The 22,547-nt window shown below is 40.0% G+C and overlaps 1 protein-coding gene across 1 annotated transcript; it reads left to right on the top strand.

Moving 5' to 3' along the window:
- The first annotated feature begins 903 nt into the window (after positions 1-903).
- drosha (ribonuclease 3 drosha) lies at positions 904-20,248 on the top strand. Its single transcript, XM_034976733.2, has 19 exons — positions 904-2,012; positions 2,129-2,210; positions 3,005-3,212; positions 3,520-3,658; positions 3,944-4,099; positions 5,065-5,285; positions 6,093-6,223; positions 7,376-7,505; positions 8,030-8,210; positions 8,784-8,991; positions 11,814-12,054; positions 13,706-13,926; positions 14,927-15,058; positions 15,475-15,646; positions 16,480-16,661; positions 17,247-17,411; positions 18,234-18,394; positions 18,912-19,057; positions 19,761-20,248. The coding sequence occupies exons 1-19, from the start codon at positions 1,108-1,110 to the stop codon at positions 20,186-20,188; spliced, it is 4,209 nt and encodes a 1,402-aa protein (XP_034832624.1). The 5' UTR covers positions 904-1,107; the 3' UTR covers positions 20,189-20,248.
- Positions 20,249-22,547: the final 2,299 nt, after the last annotated feature.

The following is a 22,547-nucleotide window of genomic DNA, read 5'->3' as shown; positions in this document are numbered from 1 at the left end:
ATCAAAAAGGCTCCCGTGAAAATTAAAAAAATTATGGAATATAGTTAAGAATCTTCTTCTTCTTATTTTGCTTTGTGGCTTTCAGTACCTATGCTTTCAATTCAATGTACTCTGTGGCTTTCAGTAGTGCCACACCGAGCACAATGCACATAGAGTAAAGTAATACACTAATGCACTTGAATCTAAGCCTTTGTGTAGCCTTTGTTCACCAACAACGCCCCCCTGTCAGTGTCATTAAAGTGCCACGAGAGCTTGGTCGCACTGTATTATAGGTATGTTATTGGTCTGTGGTGATCCAACGATAACTTTGCTTTTTTTTACCGGCTCAAAAGGGCTAGAGCCAGAGCCGTAAAATCACTAAAAAAAATGCTTTTTTCTAATCGTGTCCGATCTTGATTAAATAAATACCTATCTTCTATGTTAATAACGTAGATAGAGTTATAAAGCTAGATAAAAGAACGTTTGCTTTCTCATTCACACTAAAAAGAGAGCAAAGATAAAGTTACTAATGTGATAAACAGAGACGCAGCTAACCTATTTTTTGTCCCTTATCGTCTGGTTTTTACAAGGAAGGAATACTACTTTAGTTGCAAAACAAACTTTGAGAATTCGTGGCGTCATTGTATTTCTCATTAGTTATTTACTTGTTTTCACATAAAAAACGTTTAATACAAATACTGTTGATCAGTTAATAGTTAATACAAATATTGACTACTAAACAATGGTAATAATTGTCGTGTTATTAATCTTTACGTCGTGCTATCGCTGTCTCATACGCGGTTACACAGTACTGTAATCTAGCTTTTTTACTCAATCTACGGTTAATAACTATACAACAGCAAAGAGAAGGCTCAAAAGGGCTAGAACCATCTAGAACCCAGAGCCGTTAAACCAGTTAAAAAAAAAACAGCAACGAGAATAAAAACCACTTTATAAATGTGTTTTAAAACCATTCTGGTCGGTGGTTTTAAAGTGGTTTTAAAATTTAAAAGAAATCGTGAAAGATTTTTATTTCTGTTCGGTGGTGAAAGAAAGATGATAATAATGTTTTGTAGGTATATCAAGTGTAAATTGTAATACCCTATGACAAGGTAAAGGAGCTGAAAAATGTCCATACCGCCTCTAGATTTCACCGTACCGCCGCCGCAGTTCAATGTGCCACCGCCGGGAAACCCTCCTGGTATTCCTGTATTAAACTCTACGCACACACATCAATTATATACTCATCCACCGCCGTTTATGCCCCCTGTTCATCCTGTAGACGTACCGCCGCCTCCACATGTAAATATATCGGCGCCGGTGAATATTCCCCCTCCTTCGCTGGCCTACCCACCGCCTGCTATCAATGTTCCTCTCTACCTTCCTCCGCCCACACCAACAAATTATTCCTATACAGAATTAAATCCTTATAAACTGGAAACTTCATCATCAGTATCTGACAATAGCTATACATTTCCAATGGCTGGCTCTAGTGGTTCAGAGTTTAGTTTTTATAACAAAGACATTAAAAGTGTTAAGGATTATGAAATTGACCAATATATCAAAAGTTGTAGCAGACGCTCAAGGGAATCTTCATCGTCAAGGTCTAGGTACTCTCCGAGTCGTGATAGGGATAGATATCATGACAGAGACAAATACGATAGAGACAGTAGGTACCGTAGATCAAGCCGGAGCCCGAGTAGTAGTTCGTACAGATACAGCCGCAGAGACAAAGAGGAGCAATACAGAAGGGAGAAATATGCTGAAAAGAGATATGAATATGAGCGGAGGAAACGTGAACATGATAAATTAAGAAGTCCTTCAAGTCGTAGAGATCATAGGAGTCACAGTCGCAGCTATGACAGTCATGAAGACAGGCTGAGATTTAGATCACCTGAGAGATACAGACATCATTCACGTCATAGGGAATCTCATTCATCTAGCCGTATGAGAGAGCTGTCACCGAGATCATCCCGAGATTCAGCACCTTCTAGACCTGTGAGTGATCGGGAAAAAATTTTGAATGATTTTAGGTAAGGAATTATTGGATCTCCAGCTAACTTGCCCCAGCTTCACACCGGGGGCTTTTAGTATTGTTTCAGTTTTTGTACTATTTTATACAATTATTTTGTTATTCTGATTCTTTTAGAAAGAACTATTGCAGAACTTCAGAAGACTTTATAAAAAAAATAGAGCAGTGGTCAAAGGAGCACAATTCTGATGAAGAGGAAGTAAGAGCTTTTAAATGTTTATGTTGTTTATATGTTACTAACATTAATAATAATTTAAAGGACTTCAGTTGCTCCAGTACAGTGGTTTTCATAAAATTAATTTCACAAGTAAGTAGGTATACTCTACTAAAGGGCAAATGTGTCTTCAAAAACTGTTTACTTTGGAATATTGTTGAAGATTCTTCTAGCTTTATAATTACTATTTACTACCATAGACCTATAATCTTGAGCTAAATTAAAAATGTGAATTGCCACAAAGCAAAATAAGAAGAAGAAAAATGGAAATCATTTACACAAAATTGTGTACATTATGTAAGTAATTACAAAACACAAAAAAAAACATGTACAATAAGTTATCTACATTATGTAGTGGAGTGAAAGTTTAAGTTACTTTGAACTTTAACTCCACTATTTTTAAACCTTTATACAAACACTAAGCTATAAGTTAAACTTGTGTATATAAGTCAAATTAATGGACCAATTTGACTGTAATTTCTTTTGATCCTGTTTAATTGAGATGGTTATTAGCTATAACTTATTATATACTGTACTAACTGCCCCGGCGAACTTTGTACCGCCTAACAGTCTATTCTTTTTCAGGATTTTTTAATTTTTCTCTCTGTAAGAACCATCCCCGTACTTCAAGGAATATTATAATAAAAGAATTAGCGAAATCGGTTCAGCTGTTCTCGAGATTTGCGATCAGCAACATATTTAGCGATTCATTTTTATATATAGAGATTAGCTATGACTATAAGCATGTATGTATTGAGCCTTAAAACCATTTTTTACAGAGCACAAAAATGTGGTACAGAAGTTCACCAGCAGAGCTTTATTACAAGGCTGTGGAAGGAGGCACAGGAGTGCAACAGACAAACAAATTGGGCAAAATCTGTGACAAGTTTTTCAAAACCCTCATTGAGAGAGGAAGAAAAGCCCGGCCAGCTGAGGATGAATTGCCCCCATTGAAACCACCAAAAGGAAAAATGTGTAGACGCAGAAGTAAGTTTAATCAGTACTTATAAACCAGCTAGTGAATAATAATTTGCTTATTTGATTTTATTATCGCCAAAACTTATAAACCACTAGCCACGACTTCATTCGCGTGGATTTAGGTTTTTAAAAATCCTGTGCGAACTCGTGATTTTCCGGGAGAAGCAAATTAAGGGCTAAAATCGTACTTTTGACATGACAGTTGACACAGAGCTAATATTGCGAGTGAGGTGTCAAAATGTATGAACTATACACACAAAGAAAACAATCAGGAATATGATGCAGAGAGAGTAAGTTTAGATATTTCTGTGTGCAGTGGAGGAGGAGAGCTCGTCGTCGTCGTCGGAAAGCGACGACAGTTTTGATGAGGACGGGCTGCAGGGCTACACGGACAGGATCATGCTGGAGCTGCAGAGGAAACAGAGCCACCCTCGGAGGCTGCACCCAGAATTATGGTAATACTAGCTGATGCAGTGACATATGTTAGAGACAGAAATTCAAGAGACTGAGTATTTTTTTGTGCTATAGTTTTCATTGTGTGGAGAGAATAAAGAAAATATCCATATTTCACTTATCAAAATAATTTTTAATATTTGTTTCAATATGTTCAATAATAATGTAATTTCCATGTAAATTCCCGCGATGCGGTGTGCATTGTCGTCGAATTATACGATGCGATGTCGCACTGCAAGTGTTGTGAGGGTCCTTAGGCTATCTTATAGTGCTATATAATACAATAGGTTCAACAACTGCGGCGAGATGAACGGCGGCCCGCTGTGCCGCTGCAGCGCGCGCGCGCGTCGACTCGGCATCCGGCACGGCGTGTACGCGGGCGAGCAGAACTTCCCCAAGTGTATCCCCACGCAGAGCAACATTGACAAGCTATACCATTACCGGTGAGCTTCACACCAGCCTGACTTTTAAGGCTGAGATCTATAAAGCGTACTTTGGTTTTCTAGGACTTGAGACAGGTTTAGATTAGCTCTTACAGCCACAACTCTATCTCCTTTTAACTTCTGCAACTGTAACGATGTCTGAGTATAGTCAAAGAACCTGATCGAACTTCGGTCGGTAGCCAATTACTAATACGCATGAAATATTATAGTGCACGCGGAGAGTACAAACAGAGTAACACTCTCTATTCCCTTACTCTCACAATGCGATGAGAAGGTAACTGTAAACCTATAGCTAATATCTGCGACTTTTACGCGGATGTACCTGCGCAGAAATGTTATTTTTGAATGGTGCGAAAATATCTCTGCCAATCATAGCGCGAGTCTATTCGCTATGTTTTGTATGCGCGAATTATGAGCGAGATAGCACTGGTCTCTGTTTTCTTTTGTTTCAAATCTTAACGTCAAGTAATAAGGTCTGTACAGTACGCGGCTGAAAGTAATGTACATCGACCTTTAGATGAAGATAACAGATTTTTAGAGCATTGTCTCTGTCGTTGAGCCTGACAAAATGTCATATAGGTATGAGTGACAGAGACAACGCTCTACGAAGGCGAAATGTCATTCTAAAGGCCGATGTACATTACTTTCTGCCACGTTCTGTGATTTTGCCGATGGGAATCTAAATATATAAAAGGAAAAGGTGACTGACTGACTGACTGACTGAATGACTGACTGACTGACTGATCTATCAACGCACAGCTGAAACTACTGGGCGGATTAAGGTGAGATTTGGCATGCAGATAGCTATTATGACATAGGCATCCGCTAAGAAAGGATTTTTGAAAATTCAACCAAGGGGTTGAAATAGAGGTTTGAAATTTGTGTAGTCCATGCAGTCGTGAGCATAAGCTAGTTAGGTATAAAAGTGGTAGTGCTATACCTACATATTGCTATATCTATTTCAGAATAACAGTATCGCCTCCAACAAACTTCCTGATCAAAGCGCCCACAATAATAGGTCACGACGAGCACGAGTTCCTATTCTCCGGGTTTTCAATGTTCTCACATTACAAGCTTGCGAAACTGCCTAAATGCAAAGTGATAAGGTTCAATATCGAGTACACGATATTGTACGTGGAGGAACCGCCGCCCCAGAACTTTACCGTGCAAGAGTTAGATTTGTTTGGTAAGTTATGTCGTACTAGCGGATACCCGGCGTGTGCTACTTACGCTAAAAACTCTAAAAACCATCTTCGCATTATTGCCTTTCTAATTAAACCGGTTTGGGCACATCGATTGGATGGTTTCAAAGTCTATAACAGACACAGGTAGAAACATTGTATGTGTTTTATATATTTAGACTAGCGGATACCCGGCGTGTGCTACTTTATAAAAACTCTAAAACCGCCTTCGCATTATTGCCTTTCTAATGAAACCGGTTTGGGGCACAGCGATTGGACGGTTTCAAACTCTATAATGGAAAAATATTTTTGTGTTTTATATATTTAGATAGATTGACTCGAATCTCTTGGTTGATTTTACGTAAAAAGAAGGGATTTATTTATAACTAGATGATGCCCGCGACTTCGTCCGCGTGAATTTAGGTTTCTAAAAATCCCGTGGGAACTCTTTGACTTTACGGAATAAAAAGTCTATGTCCTCCCCCGGGATGCAAGCTACCTCTGTACCAAATTTCGTCAAAATCGGTTGAACGGTTAAGCCGTGAAAAGCTAGCAGACAGTCAGACAGACAGACAGAAAGACACACTTTCGCATTTATAATATTAGTACGGATATTTCCATAATAATAATATGTTGCTGCCTGCCTTTTTGTTCTGTATTTCGTACACACGTCATATTTTATCATCAGGCTTGTATGAACATTTTGTGTGTAAATGATACCTTTAGACACAAAATAATTATGCCTTTAGGCACAAAATGATACCTTGGTATCCATTTACATTGATATGGCATTGAGGTTTGAAATATTTCAGAGGAATATCTATTCAAGGAGTTGTTAGAGCTCGTGGACTTGGATTTAGGCGTGGCCACAGACTCAGACTCGTGCTCACAATTCCACTTTATGCCGCGTTTTGTACGATTTCTTTCCGAAGGTGGATGTGAGGTAAATGAATGTTATGAAGTGATAATTTTCCCGTACTCGAAATTATAACTATAGCGGTACAATCGGAGAAAAGACTCGCCATATTTGGTCTATGGTGTCAACTGGTATGCCAAAAGTACGTATGTACGTTCACCGTAGGTAAACACTGACCCGTTATCTCATGGGCAGTAGGTATGAAACAACGAGCCTCAATAGCTCAACCGGTAAAGGAGTGGACTGAAAACCGAAAGGTCGACGGTTCAAACCCCGCCCTTTGCACTATTGTCGTACCTACTCCTAGCGCAAGCCTGACGTTTAGTTGGAGAGGAAAGGGGAATATTAGTCATTTAACTAGTGGCTTATATTCTTTAAAAAAAAAAAACTAAACCGTACTTTTGACATGACAGTTGACACAGGAACAAATACGGCGAGTCCTTTCTCAGATTTTACGTGTAGTAACTAGATGATGCCCGCGGCTTCGTCCGTTTAGGTTTCTGTTTTTAAAATATATTCAAAATATTTTTTGTTCTTCCAGGATAAAAAACTGGCCAAGTGCGAGTCAGGCTCGCACATTGAGGGTTCCGTACTACAGTCGTATTTTTTCGACATTTTGCACGATAATTCAAAAACTATGATGCATAAAAATAAATAAAAATCTGTTTTAGAATGCACAGGTGAAGCCCTTTCATATGATACCCCACCTAATATAGTTATCTTACTTCGAATATTGAAAATACTAATTATTAGTTCATGAACACAATTAATTTTTTTTTTTGTGTGATCTAACCCTAAATTCACGGTTTTCAAATTTTTCCCCTAAAGCCAGCTATAAGACCCACCTACCTGCCAAATTTCATGATTCTAGGTCAACGGGAAGTACCCTGTAGGTTTCTTGACAGACAGACAGACAGACAACAAAGTGATCCTATAAGGGTTCCGTTTTTCCTTTTGAGGTACAGAACCCTAAAAATAGCCTATATCCATCTGGGATTCAAGCTATTTCTGTAGTCCGTACCCATCAAAAGCTGTTAAACAGATAGGCTGTGAAAAGCTAGCAGACAGACAGACAGACAGACACCTTGCTTAATTATAATATTAGTATGTATTATAAAAATATGTATCATCTGTATTCCTTAAAAATATTCCTCTAAACGTTTCCTACGATTGTTTTAGGTTTTGTCAATGTGCGAGGTACTTAAGCATCTCATAAACGAGAGCGGTTACCTAATTCCACCAGAGATGTTAGAGGATTTCCACGAAATGGACCATTACAGCTGGCAGAAGTTTGTCGATAGGATCAAAGGTATACTTAAACAAATAAATAGAATAGAATAGAATATACTTGTACACGTCTGCCGACGTGTTCTGAAGTGGAGACCGCGTACCGGTAAGCGCAGTGTGGGACGACCTCCAGTCCGCTGGACCGATGACCTGAAGAAGGTGGTGGCGAGCGGATGGATGAGGAAGGTGGAGAACCGTGTTTGGTGGCGTGCTCTTGGAAAGGCCTATGTCCAGCAGTAGACGCAAACAGACTGATGGATATGATTGGATTGGAAATTTTACAAGTGCTTTTGTATCGTCAACTAGTTTAATTTAGCACTGGTTCTGAATGCCGTTCCTATCGAGAAGAACCAGCAAAAAACTCGGCGGTTGCTGATTTCAAGTGATCTATTTACAATATTATTATACCATACCTGTACAAGCAATTGCAGCCCCGTGCATTGCTGGAGATGAGATGTAAACTATCTTTGTACCTTTCGTCAAATTCGGTTGGATGGACAGACCGACACTGTTTCGCAATTATAATATTAGTATGGGTGTTTCTAGGAATGATAGTGACTTATCCGGGCAAGAAGCCGTCTTCGGTCCGCGTGGACCAGTTAGACCGAAGTCCTCCAACTAACAGCTCGGAGGATGAGAAGAACCCCAAGGAATTGAAGAATTTCTTTCCCGAAATCGTACATTTTGGTATCAGACCACCGCAACTGAGTTACGCTGGTAATCCTGAGTGAGTTCATTTTTTTATTTTTATTCACATACAAATTAGCGCTTGACTGCAAACTCACCTGGTAGTAAGTGATGAAGCAGTCTAAGATGGAAGCGGGCTAACCTTGAAGGGGTGTGGCGATTTTTATTAAATCTAGAGCCCCCTTTGGTTTCTGACACGGAGCCGCACCGGAACGCTATATCGCTTGGCGGCACAGCTTAGCCTGTAGGATGGTAACTAGCCACAGCTGAAGCCTCCCACCAGACCAGACCAGAGAAAATTTACAAATTATAAAATTAAAATTTACCCTGCCGGGAAATGAACCCGCAGCTCCTCACAGCGTTCACAGCGCTCACCATTGTGCCAGGGAGCCATTGTTAATCGAACGCACATCGAACTTTAGAATGAGATAACGGTTTTGTAGAGCGTTGTCTCTGTCGTTGAGACTAACAAAACATCACATAAGTATGAGTGACAGATTCACAGATACGACGCTGTACGTAGCGGAAGTCTCTTTCTAAAATTCGATTTTTCTGCCGGGTCTGTGCTTTACGCTACACGAAAAATACGGGTAATTTGGTCCCTTGTTCACAGATATCAAAAGGCTTGGCGCTTTTACGTAAAGTACCGTCACCTGATAGCCAACATGGCAAAGCCGACGTACAAGGAGCGTCAAAAGCTGGCGGCCAAAGAGGCGAAACTGCAGGAAATGAGGACACAGAGCAAAATGAAGAGGGACGTCACTGTTGCCATTTCTTCCGAAGGATTTCATACTACGGGTCTGATGTGTGACGTAGTGCAGGTACACGTAGTTCAATATTCACTAAAATACACAATGTTAGGGCCAAAAATTTTTTACAAAAAAATTAAAACCGACTTCGATACACAAACACTAAAAATTGAAAAATAATTTAATTTATTACCGAATATATTATGTATACAAGATTTAATATAGTTCCATAATAATACTTTTTGGTGCCGGTGCCAATTAGCTTTAGCTGCGCGAATCGTCTAGACTTCATATTTTTATGAGACTCCACAATCACCACACCACACCACAGCACCTCATTGGCACCGACCCCAAAAAATATTATTACGGAACTATATTAACTCTTGTATACATAATATATTCGGTAATAAATTAAATTATTTTTCAATTTTTAGTGTTTGTGTATCAAAGTCGGTTTTTATTTTTTTTGTAAATTTTTTTTATTTCACAATTTTTAGTGGCCCCATGGAATTATGCTATGACTGGTTAAAAATCTACTGTTTACTAAGCTATTACACTGATCGCGAGCAATTTACTCTTATCCGTTGAGGAGTTCCAGTATCTATCTTCGAAGATGTTCATCAGATCTTCACCAAATTGAAATGGGACCAACTTTGAACTATACCCTTTCAAACAAAAAAAGAATTTTCAAAATCGGTCCAGGCGTCTTTGAGTAATCGGGGAACATACATAAAAAAAAAAAAAAAAAAAAAAAAAAAAAAATTCCGACGAATTGAGAACCTCCTCCTTTTTTTGAAGTCGGTTAATAAAAACCGACTTCGATACACAAACACTAAAAATTGAAAAATAATTTAATTTATTACCGAATATATTATGTATACAAGATTTAATATAGTTCCATAATAATACTTTTTGGTGCCGGTGCCAATTAGCTTTAGCTGCGCGAATCGTCTAGACTTCATATTTTTATGAGACTCCACAATCACCACACCACACCACAGCACCTCATTGGCACCGACCCCAAAAAATATTATTATGGAACTATATTAACTCTTGTATACATAATATATTCGGTAATAAATTAAATTATTTTTCAATTTTTAGTGTTTGTGTATCAAAGTCGGTTTTTATTTTTTTTGTAAATTTTTTTTATTTCACAATTTTTAGTGGCCCCATGGAATTATGCTATGACTGGTTAAAAATCTACTGTTTACTAAGCTATTACACTGATCGCGAGCAATTTACTCTTATCCGTTGAGGAGTTCCAGTATCTATCTTCGAAGATGTTCATCAGATCTTCACCAAATTGAAATGGGACCAACTTTGAACTATACCCTTTCAAACAAAAAAAGAATTTTCAAAATCGGTCCAGGCGTCTTTGAGTAATCGGGGAACATACATTTGAGAACCTCCTCCTTTTTTTGAAGTCGGTTAATAAAAACCGACTTCGATACACAAACACTAAAAATTGAAAAATAATTTAATTTATTACCGAATATATTATGTATACAAGATTTAATATAGTTCCATAATAATACTTTTTGGTGCCGGTGCCAATTAGCTTTAGCTGCGCGAATCGTCTAGACTTCATATTTTTATGAGACTCCACAATCACCACACCACACCACAGCACCTCATTGGCACCGACCCCAAAAAATATTATTACGGAACTATATTAACTCTTGTATACATAATATATTCGGTAATAAATTAAATTATTTTTCAATTTTTAGTGTTTGTGTATCAAAGTCGGTTTTTATTTTTTTTGTAAATTTTTTTTATTTCACAATTTTTAGTGGCCCCATGGAATTATGCTATGACTGGTTAAAAATCTACTGTTTACTAAGCTATTACACTGATCGCGAGCAATTTACTCTTATCCGTTGAGGAGTTCCAGTATCTATCTTCGAAGATGTTCATCAGATCTTCACCAAATTGAAATGGGACCAACTTTGAACTATACCCTTTCAAACAAAAAAAGAATTTTCAAAATCGGTCCAGGCGTCTTTGAGTAATCGGGGAACATACATAAAAAAAAAAAAAAAAAAAAAAAAAAAAATTCCGACGAATTGAGAACCTCCTCCTTTTTTTGAAGTCGGTTAAAAATCAAAATTTTTTTTTAGCTTGATAAATAAATAAATAAAATAGCCTTTTTTCTCTGTTACAATAGTTATACATCTTGCTACTAACTAACCGTATTACTAATTTCTTATTTCCTATTATTTAATTATCCTATCCTACATATTTATTCTAAAAATTGCACCAGCAATTTACAGATCAGGTTGTCCTTTGGACATAGGCCTCCTCTAGACTTCTCCATTTTTCCCAATCTAGCGCCAATCCGCGCCAACCCGTTGGCAGGTCATCCTCCCATCTCTGTGGCCGTCGCCCTTTTTTTAGCTTAGCATACTGTAATTTGTACTGTACTGATCTCAACGATCCTAGTTAAAATTGATAAAAAGAAAAAACATATTAATTATTAACGTTACACTGTACAGAAGTCCATCAATGACATCACAAGGCGATGAACAATGAATATATTTAAATTTTATAACATAAAAATAAAGTAATTTCTGTGGGAAAATATTTTTAGCAGCATTTTAGTTATGTAAGCAATAGGCTGAGATAGTTTTTATAAAACAGCCCAGGACCCTATTATTGATAAATGATAATAAACGCAACTGATGGTTTAACATGCTCTCCGTAGCATGGATGCATGTGTAGGTAAAAGCAAAATTCGGACCACTAGGTATACATTTCTGTCTTGGGACAATGTTGTAAATTAGCCGAACTAGGGCAAACAACTAATATCTACTGTCGCATATACGCCAAATCAGCCTCCTTAATGATTCACGCAAAACCTGGCTCAAGAAAATCCCGTGATTCTTTTTCAGCACGCAATGTTAATACCAGTGCTAGTCCGTCACTTACGATTCCACAAATCTTTGGACAATTTGGAGAAAACTGTGGGCTACACGTTCAAACGGAGGTCCTTACTGCAAACTGCGTTGACTCACCCGTCGTACAGAGAGAACTTCGGCACCAATCCCGATCACGCTCGAAACAGTTTGACGAATTGTGGTATACGGCAGCCGGAGTATGGGGATAGGAGGATACATTACACTAGGAAGAAGGGTTAGTGAATCCTTTTATTTGTTTATTGCAACAATTCTTCTGGCAAATTTTGATCGCACATTAGGGACGAGTTGTACGTGCCACTGGTCATTATAACTTGTATCTCCGGCTACATTAACGGGAAACGCCGTTGATAAACGCGTTATAGCCACGACCTAACGCGATAATTTTACAACGGGATTCACATTGCCGATTGGCGTTAGACGATTTTAACCCTAATTCAATTGGCATTAGACGTTAACCTTAGACGTTAACCGTTCAAGTGTGGCCATTCACGTTTGAGTGATAGTTTTAACGTGTTGATTATCGGCGGAATTATCGCAATAATTATGGCGTTGTTTGGCATTGACGGCATGGGCAATTTGGGAATTTCTAATTTCTAAATTATCCTTGGTCTAGTCTTCTGCTTCTGCTGTGGCTAAGTTACCACCTGCAAAGCCATGCCGTCAATAGGATAGTTGACACTTTTTTTAAGTAGGTCTTAAATGGTTAATATTAGTCCTATTAGATCAAAAAAATTAACACTATATTTTTTTGCGCCCTTAAAACCGTAAAACTTTAATTTAAAAATAAATTTTTCTTAGACAGGTAAAAACACTGTCGGCCATGTTTGGCCGATAGATTATCTGTGCTCTGACGTCATGCATTTGTAAACAACAGCATAACCTCCCAAAGTTTAATAAACATGACTTCTATACTAGTTTACATGAAAAATATAGTAATTATCGTTATTGTATCATCCGAGAATGTAAAAACGCATCGATAAAGACCACAGGAAAGTTGTGGATTAGAGTGCCCAGTGAAATAAATATACGTAACACGCGAAGACTTGCTTAAAGGGATCCTATATGACTAACGACTGCAACCCAAATTAATTTTTGCAAAGATCACTTTGTTGTAAGTCTTACCTAATAACTTATTCAATTTATAAAGAGAAAACGATAATTTTTTACGTTTACTATGAGTTTTTAGAAATATATAAAAACTAGCTTATGCTCGTGACTTCGCCCGCGTGGACTTCATTTTCAAACCTCCATTTAACACACTCAGGAGTGGAATTTCAAAAATCCTTTCCTAGTGGATACCTTCTCTTTACCTACAGAGAACACACCCAACAAATTTCATGTATCTAGGACCAGCTGTTTAGATGTTTAGGCTGTGCGTTGATATATAAGTTAGTCAGTCAGGACTTTAAATTTTATATAATATATGGATACTACGTTAGTCCACGCGTGACATAGGGATGACATTTCTTTGTTTACATATTGAATGACGTCACATCATGGCTGACAGCGTTTTCTGCGTTTCAAATAAAAATAAAAACTGTATTTTTTTAAATTGGATTTATATATCCATCCTGCGTTTTTAATAATTGTTATTGATATATTTCGTTGTCTTAAGCAAAATACTATAATAAATAATCATTTATTGGACGAAATTAGATATGAGTCAAGTAGCCTATTGATTTAGCGTTCCGGTACGATGCCATGTAGAAACCGGATAGGGGTACGAATTTAATAAAACTGCTATGAATACTCCTTCAAAGTTAGCCCGCTTCGATCTTAGCTGCATCATCACTTACCGTCGGTGAGATCGAAGTATCAGCTAGCTTGTAATGGAATAAAAAAGGTCAAACATTTTTATATTTCAGGTATCGTAACACTAATAAAAATCATGTCCCGATTCGGTAAGGTGACGGAAACTGAGTCCGAGATCAAGCACAACGAGCGCTTAGAGTTCCTTGGCGACGCTGTAGTGGAGTTCATATCCTCCATACATCTGTTCCGCATGTTCCCGGGACTCGCGGAGGGAGGCTTGGCCACCTACCGAGCGTCCATCGTGCAGAACCAACACCTGGCGCAGTTGGCTAAGGTAACGACAGTACTTCATGTCATCCATAAAATAAAAATAAATGAATAAAAATCTTTTTTATTGGATTAAACTTTTACAAGTACTTTCGAATAGTCGGATGCATCTACCACACATACATCTGATAATACACTGAGCGCATTTTGAGGGTCTTGTCAATAAAGGGTCGAGCCTCAATAGCTCAAACGGTAAAGGAGTGGACTGAAAACCGAAAGGTCGACGGTTCAAACCCCGCCCGTTGTACTATTGTCGTACCTACTCCTAGCACAAGCTTGACGCTTAGTTGGAGAGGAAAGGGGAATATTAGTCATTTAACATGGCTATTTTAAGCACAATCAAAATTTGCTCTGATCTCCGCGCCGGTGTATCTAAATGGACCTCATTTCTATTTATAGTACGCGACAGTTTGAGATGCACAACCACACAGCCCCCGCGCTAACCCGGTACAGGATAGCGCGGGTGACATACGGGTGTGCGTGGCGTCCCCCGCCTCATACAACGATTGCCATTACGACCCGTCGCGTGCTATACTTATTAGCGGCTCAGAAGTGATCTGCGTGAATGGGTCAAATTAAGACACATTTCAAAAAAGGGTAAAATATCCTATTCTTCGCGCGTGGCGATGTATCGAGTGTAAGGGTGCTTTTCCACGAGAGATGTGCTATGTTATGTTGCTATGGATGCGTTTGAGATTCACCAATCATATTCATTGGTGCACATAGCATAGCACTGGTGGAAACGGATTCAACTTAGATATGTTTTTTATATGGAAGGATGCGTGCTATTGATGCGTGCTGTGGATGCGTGCTATGCAGAGCAGAGTACCTACAGTATGCCGCGCGGCGGCGCATCTTCCTCGCACCAGCTACATAGCTTAGTATTGGTGGAAACGGTCACATATTTTCGTAGCGTAGATTTCACATCTTCACAGCATAGCTGCATAGCACGTCTCTGGTGGAAAGGCACCCTTATGCATCTAGTTGCACATTCTGTTTGATTCCAGAACATAGGTCTGGAACAGTACATGCTGTGCGCGCACGGCTCGGACCTGTGCCGCGAGGTGGTGATGCGGCACGCGATGGCCAACTGCTTCGAGGCGCTCATGGGCGCGCTCTTCCTCGATGCTGGCCTAGAGGTATCCAATCACGTCGAGCTCACCAATTTGGCGGGATCTAAATTTCAAACGACTAACTTAACTTTTAAGTTTTAAATAACTACAGTATATTACTATTTAAGTACATAATTTTATTCATTATTTTTTGCATTTCACAAGTAAGTACATGAGATGAGTAAGTACATTATACATGAGACCCTGTATGGCAAAAATTAAAATAAAATTGTTACAATAAAATTCACTTCACTAATATTTATATATTATAATATATTAAAAAACATTTAAGTAGACTTGTACTAACCTTTTAAAAATGTGTATAAGTGAAATTTTTTATACCCTATCTTTTTTATGTCGACCCTGGAAATTGTAAAATGGAATGAAAAAAATACAAGTAACTAAACCATATCAAGCCAGTAGCAGTAGTTATTCTGTCACAGGTCACTGATAGAGTGTTCAGCCTTGCCTTGTGGCACGGTGAGCTAGAGCTGCTGGAGGTGTGGAGCAAAGACCGGCCGCACCCATTGCAGGACCAGGAGCCGTTCGGGGACAGGAAGTATATCAAGAACTTCGAGTTCTTGCAGAGATTGACTGAATTCGAGGAGTCTATTGGTAAGTCTCGTACATTTTATGTAACAAATTGAGGCAGCAAACACTAAGGTACTGAAAATGGTCCACAAAGACAGAGAACTCATGTCCACTATCATGCGAAGGAAGCTCGCTTTCTTTGGACATTTACAAAGAGGAGCCCAACTCTCATTCGCTATATTAGTTTTGGAATAAAGATTTAGGCAAAAGTAAAAGGGCTCCAGGTCGCCAAAGACGCAAATGGTTGGACTTGGACGATATAAGGCGGTGGACAGGGCTTAGTTACCCAAAGTTAAAAGAGGCGCCTTTAAATAGAAAAGCTTTTTGCATGATGACCTCCAAACTTCGTTTCGAAAAAGGCACGAGTGATAATGATATTTTGAAGCATGCTTGTAGGTGTCGTTTTACCCAACGCTGCATAAACACTGCGCTAGTAGCTATGTAGCTGTGCCTCTACGCGCGTGCGTGTCACACACACAAGCGTACTAAGTGCTTTTAAAATACAAACATATGAGCTTAGCTTATCTAGAGTTAACTTTTAATAACCTGTATAGATAGTTCAATCCACGAAGACGCGCCCCACTATTCTTCGTGAGGGTAAACTATGGGGTGCGGGGATTAATTTTTACCCAATTTATCTTCGTGTGTGTGTGTGTTCACATTGCTGTTCAGTGCATTACGAGAGAATTGACTCTTACAGTACATAGTACGCTTGCACTGCAAACGATTGGGACTAAGAGTGGGGCGCGTCATCATGGAATGAACTGCCTATAACAGTGGAGGATGCTTTACAGAAATTGGTTCTAAAGGGGTCAACGAGTAAACTACACACACATACAAAATAATGCTTTTTCTAGGTGTCCAATTCAAACACATCCGTCTACTAGCCCGAGCGTTCACCGACCGCTCGGTAGGGTTCACGCACCTAACGCTCGGCTCCAACCAGAGGCTGGAGTTCCTGGGCGACACGGTGCTGCAGCTGGTCGTGTCTGACCGACTGTATAGACACTTCCCCGACCATCACGAAGGACATTTATCCGTGAGTTTCATGTTCATCCAATATAGGGCTAAGAGCCAGTGTGTGCCAGACCTTCCTTATTTTATAAAAGCTGAAAGTTTCTCTGAGAATACACACGGGGACAACGCACGCACGCACGGGGGCGTGTTGGGGACAATAGTTCCCAATACTGGGAGAAACGTATGTTCGGATGTTTGTTTGAATCATGGTGGCTTTGGGAAATAAAAGGTAATACAATACAGGTGTCAAAAAATCTTACGTCAAAGTATAAAGTCTATTTATTTTATATTTTCTTCAGAATAGTATTTGAAATCATGTCATGCATTGCCAGACATTTAGTATGGTGGCAACCCCCTGCCAGATACCTTTTTAACCGACTTCCAAAAAGGAGGTGTTTCTCAATTCGGCCCGTTTTTTTTAAAGTTTAATATTTAATAAATTATTAACGTTTAAGGGTGCCCGGCGGCGACGCTTCATGCATTCAAAATGCCCACCATTTTGAACGTTTTTTTTGCTGGATAAATTTAATTTATTGCGCCGTTTCGGAAGCACCATAAAAAGTTTAAACTATTCTTCTATTATTTAATACTTATGATTTCCTTACAGCTGCTCCGCTCGTCGCTCGTGAACAACCGCACGCAGGCGATGGTGTGCGACGACCTGAACATGTCGGAGTACGCCATATACAACAACCCCAAAGCGAAGCCGACCACTAAGAAGCACAAGGCGGATTTGCTCGAAGCTTTCTTGGGCGCTTTGTATATTGACAAGGTGACGCGATAATCATGATGTTTGCCAATAGCTGCAGTTACTTTTGTATGACTAAGGCACGGCAGAGATTTTTTAAGCCATAGACTATAATTACATGAAGTTTAGTTGAGATTTCGATGATAATAATAGTAGGTACTAAAACAATGCCGCGGTAAGCTTATCGTGTAAGCATGTCGTGTCGGAACGCCTCTGCATTCTTTGGGGTGCCCGCGAACTGAGCGCGTCGTCATTAACTTGGACGGACGCCTTGGCATGCTTAAGGATACCGCGGTATAGTTAACGTCAATGTGCGCTTAAGGTTCGTACGCACCTAAGCGGCGCGGCGCGGCGCTTCAGTCCGACTGCAGAACGCGTCACCTCAGGCCGCTCGACGGTGCCTACCGCACTACAACTTCAGTACGCGGCACCTCGCGTCACTTGCGCGTCACTTTTATACCCGTTCGCGTACGAGCGCGAAGCGCCGTGCTGCGCCGCTGGGTATGTCGCACTAGCGTCACTGCACTGCGCGTCGCTTCGCTGCGCTTCAAAATATTCTCTCCAGCCGTGCCGCGCGGCAACGCGCGGTGAAGCGCTGTGCAGCGCCGCTCTAGTGCGATATGCGCCATACAAAATGATAGAAATGATATTTTGACGCTCTGTGCCGCGACGTGCAGCTCGCTGAAGCGCCGCGCCGCGCCGCTCAGGTGCGTACGAACCTTTACATGTAGGGTTGCCGAAGGATCCCTGCTGTGCCGCCGGCGGGCGCCGGGCCCATAGTGTTCATATTTTCCTTTAAAAAGAAATAAAATTATATTATATACTCAAACGCACGTTTTATTTCAGAACCTAGAATACTGCCAAGTGTTCTGCAACGCATGCCTGTTCCCGCGCCTGCAGGAGTTCATCATGAGCCAGGGCTGGAACGACCCCAAGTCGAAGCTGCAGCAGTGCTGCCTCACTCTGCGCTCTATGGAGGGAGGAGAGCCGGATATACCCGTGTACAAGTGAGTGTGCGACGCGTGCCTGTTGGCGCCTGCAGTTCATCATGAGCCAGGGCTGGAACGACCCCAACTCAAAGCTGCAGCAGTGCTCGCTGAGTTTTCTAGATGTAACACCCTCGCTACACTCGGGAGTTATTCTAGAATCCCTCGTTGCGCTTGGGATTTATCCCGGATCAATCAATCAATCAATCAATCAATCAATCAATCAATCAATCAATCAAATAATCAATCGATCAATCAATGATTTGATGGACTGTAAAAGGGCTTTCTAGGCTAGGAAGTCTGGCAAAGGAAAAGAAAGGAAAACTCATGTGTACACGACAATAGTCTTCGTTTCGCGTGTTGGTGAAAGGCAAATGCGGGAAGGAGAGATAGAGATGGGTTGAAAGGAGTGGTAGGGAGAACTGGCTATCAATAACTTTAATTCCTACCAATATATGCGCTGTCACAACTAGGTCACACGTCCCTTTATTCTTGATAACGATTTTGTGACTAACGCTGCAATGTTTGATGTACGCAGGGTGATAGAGTGCCTGGGCCCTACCAACACGCGCGTGTACACCGTGGGCGTGTACTTCCGCGGCGCGCGCCTCGCCGCCGCGCGCGGACACTCCATACAGGAGGCCGAGATGAATGCCGCCGAGGAGGCGCTCAGCTGCGCGCACGGTACGTCATGCGCCTGTCGTTACTTGCTATACTCCATCCACGGAAACAAGTTAGTATAGCGCTCTCACTCCCGTAACCCCATCCCACGTAACGTAACCCCATACAAATGCCAGATACGGAAATCTCAGTGGGCGTTAAACATTTTGAGACACCAACCAATCACAAAACATAATTTCAAAAAACATCCTAAATTCAATTTAAAAATATTTTCAAAAAGCATTCGAAATTTAATTTGATAGTTTTGTTTGTGATTGAATGGTAACACAAAATGGTTAACGCCCTCTGAGATTCTTGTCTCTATCATTTGTATGGGATTACGTAACAGAGAGTGCGGTATTATCGTTTCCGCGGACAGAGTATAGTGTCCATTGTTCGAGATTAAAACCTCCGGATATTATGCAAGATGGACAACCTCTTACATCGCAATGTGAGTAAATTTGCGTGTGAGGATTTTCGAAAAAGTTAAATAACTTTTTCGAAAATCCTCCGGGAACTCTTTGATTTTCCGAAATAAAAACCATGGTTTAGGCCATGGTCTGTCACGCTGGCCCAAAGCTGATTGGCAGACTTCACACACCTTTGAGAACGTGAAGAACTCTCAGGCATGCAGGTTTCCTCATGATGTTGTCCATATCCATACTCTATGTGAATGGGATATGGTGGATATGGTTAATAATCTGCCTAAAAAATATGTTATTTTCAGAATTATTCCCACAATTGGATCACCAAAAACGCGTGATAGCGAAGAGCATGCGCAAAAAGAAGAAGCGCCAACGAAACTTGCGCGACGCTCGAGACGGTCACACGCCATCGGCCAACGAAACCATCGCAGAGAAAGATGCCGACGAAAGCGTCCCCAAGGCGTATAGACCCGGAGCCAAGGAGCAGAGCTCAGACGAAAGTGTTCACGAGCCTTCGGACAATGAACAGGAGCAAAACCAAGAATCGAACTCTAACGATGATTCTGGGCGAGATAGTAGTAACTCGGATTCGGAATTGGACAAACATGAAAACGTGCAAGTGAGCAGTTTACTGAGCGACATGGAAAAACTGAAAGCAGAGCTGATCAAGAGGAACGAGTACGAGAAGTTGAAAGAGAAATGCCGAAAGTCCGATTCTGATGATGATTGAAATTTCAAACAAAGTCTTAAAAGCTTCTAACTAAATCTTAAAAACCGATAAGTGTGTGTAAGGTTCTGTAGTTGCTCATTACAATAGGGTATTTGACAGGTATTTAAAAACTGTTCTACGTTAATCACTGATGTCTAAGGACTCTATCATCATCATCAACCAATAGACGTCTACTGCTGGACATATGTCTCTTGTAGGGACTTCCACACGCCACGGTCTTGCGCCGCCTGGATCCAGCGGCCAACACCCGACCCAACGTCTATCAGTTGTACGAACTATGTGCCCTGCCCATTGTCACTTCAGCTTCGCAACCAGTTGAGCTATGTCGGTTACTCTAGTTCTCCTACGGATCTCCTCATTTCTGATTTGATCACGTAAAGAAGGACTCTATAGAAAATTTATATTTTACGTTCCATTACATATAGTGTAAAAAAAAACGGAAACAAAAACATTATTTAAATATCCCGATGGCACCTCTGAATACGTCATCGTGACGTCACCTGCTCATAAACTTTGGTTGTTGCCTACTGTTGAGACTACGAGTTTACAACAGTTTACATCATCAACCATTCGGCCAATCACAGTCGTTTACAATCACGTGACTAAAGTAGACAAAAGAAATCATTTTCTCTTAAAATATCCCATATTTTATTTCCATAATTAATATGTATATCCATGCGAAATTACCGCTGTCTAGTATAAAGGCTTAAGCTTTAGTGTTTCGCCAGTGTCACGTTAATGGAGAAGGCACGAAGGAGATTGTTCGGTGAGAGCTGTTGTACTTGATCATACTAGTTTTCGCTAAAACGAGACAGATTTCTGTCAGCGATATAACGCTGTCTTGTTTCAACAGTAGGTATGATGGTCTGAGCAAATTCATTATCTAGATTTCTACCTAAGAGTCTCAGCAAATCAGAGGCCGGACGCACATGGCGAAATTATAAAGGTTTCTTATTGACCACGGAACCCTAAAAATTAATAATTATAATCGAGTTTATGTATTAATGTAAAAAAATTAGGAACTTTTAAAATAATGTTCGTAATAATTGTATTGTAGTTACTACCAGTAGTGTTTAAGTGAATCGCTTCGGAAGCTATAATAAACTTAAGTTGCGATGAAAGAGTTTAAGAACCGTCTTTAATGAACAGAAACAAAATGAGAAAATATATTTATTACGACGATGACGCTGAAACAGCAAATATGCAAAACGTTTGAATTTAATGACGATTAGTCCCCAACTTTTTTATTATTAGTCTAATTGGTAATCACTTGCGGCAATAGTACATTGTGATACAAGGGTGGTAACTGGTAAGTATGTTATTACAAATAAGCTGACATTTGTATGCCCGAGCCCCAGACGAGGCATCGTCACGAGTTTGTAAAAAATAACCTTAAGGCTGCCTGTTCACTGGTGCGGAGCTGAGCTGTGCAAATATTAACCAATATTAACCAATAAAATTGCATAAAACTCCCGCTCTGCTTCAGTGGATAAGGATTTGCGGACTAGTTTTAAAACAACAAACATTTTAACGCGGTGCGGGACTAGCTCCGCGTATGGAAACACACAGTCCGCAACTCCGTTCCGAATTACTTTCTCGCTCCACTCCACGTCTATGGACAGAATCTACAGTATACGCAACCACGGCCCGCATCACTTTCTCGCTCCGCTCCAATACCTAGCTCCGCACCAGTGGACAGGCAGCCTTACGCCTGTGTATCATACGACGTTTTCCAATATAACGATTTGTATTTTACTTATGTAATTAATATTGACATTTTGAACATTTAAATCTAACTTTGTGATTTAATAATAATAAATGTTAGAGTTGACTTGGCTTGTTTCATAATTGGCCCAAAAACAAGTTTCCAATCTTAGAAATATTTAGAACTAGCTGGTCCGCCTGGATGACGGGATTACTGGCGTCGATTCTGAGGTTTTTCTCTAAACTATATTTAGAGTAAGTATCTGCATCTTTTTCTTTTTAATATCGATAAAAAGGACGGAAAATCAATTCTTTTATTTTATTTTATTGGTTTGCCAACAGATAATACACATACAAAATAAAAATTACAATGCACAGAGAGAAAAAAATTTAGAGTGTACATCCAAACAGACTAAATAGTGCTACTCTACAAATTGAAACACTATGCTCAAGTCCGGCACCTAAAGTCACCGAGGTTTGCCAGTTTTAAATTAAATAAAGTTTGTCTGTCCTTTCCTTATACATTGCATTGGTAAGAAACTGATTACTATGAAAAGTTGCGATCAAAATCAGTATAGGTCCCGTCTCGTAAAAAGCGCTGCCGTTTTCTGCTCTCCGACTGTATGCATAGACAGTGTAAAGAAAACCAGTGGAA

The sequence above is a fragment of the Maniola hyperantus genome, chromosome 16 (genome assembly GCF_902806685.2).
Source record: "Maniola hyperantus chromosome 16, iAphHyp1.2, whole genome shotgun sequence".
Classification (NCBI taxonomy): domain Eukaryota; kingdom Metazoa; phylum Arthropoda; class Insecta; order Lepidoptera; family Nymphalidae; genus Maniola; species Maniola hyperantus.
Note: the sequence above shows the minus strand (reverse complement) of the source record. Positions and strands in the feature narration are given on the sequence as shown.

Excerpts from the sequence above, each read along its gene's own strand:
- drosha (XM_034976733.2), top strand. The coding sequence starts at position 1,108 with ATGTCCATACCGCCTCTAGATTTCACCGTACCGCCGCCGCAGTTCAAT. Across the intron at positions 2,211-3,004 it reads ACAATTCTGATGAAGAGGAA|AGCACAAAAATGTGGTACAG; the intron begins GTAAGAGCTTTT and ends CATTTTTTACAG. Across the intron at positions 5,286-6,092 it reads GCAAGAGTTAGATTTGTTTG|AGGAATATCTATTCAAGGAG; the intron begins GTAAGTTATGTC and ends GAAATATTTCAG.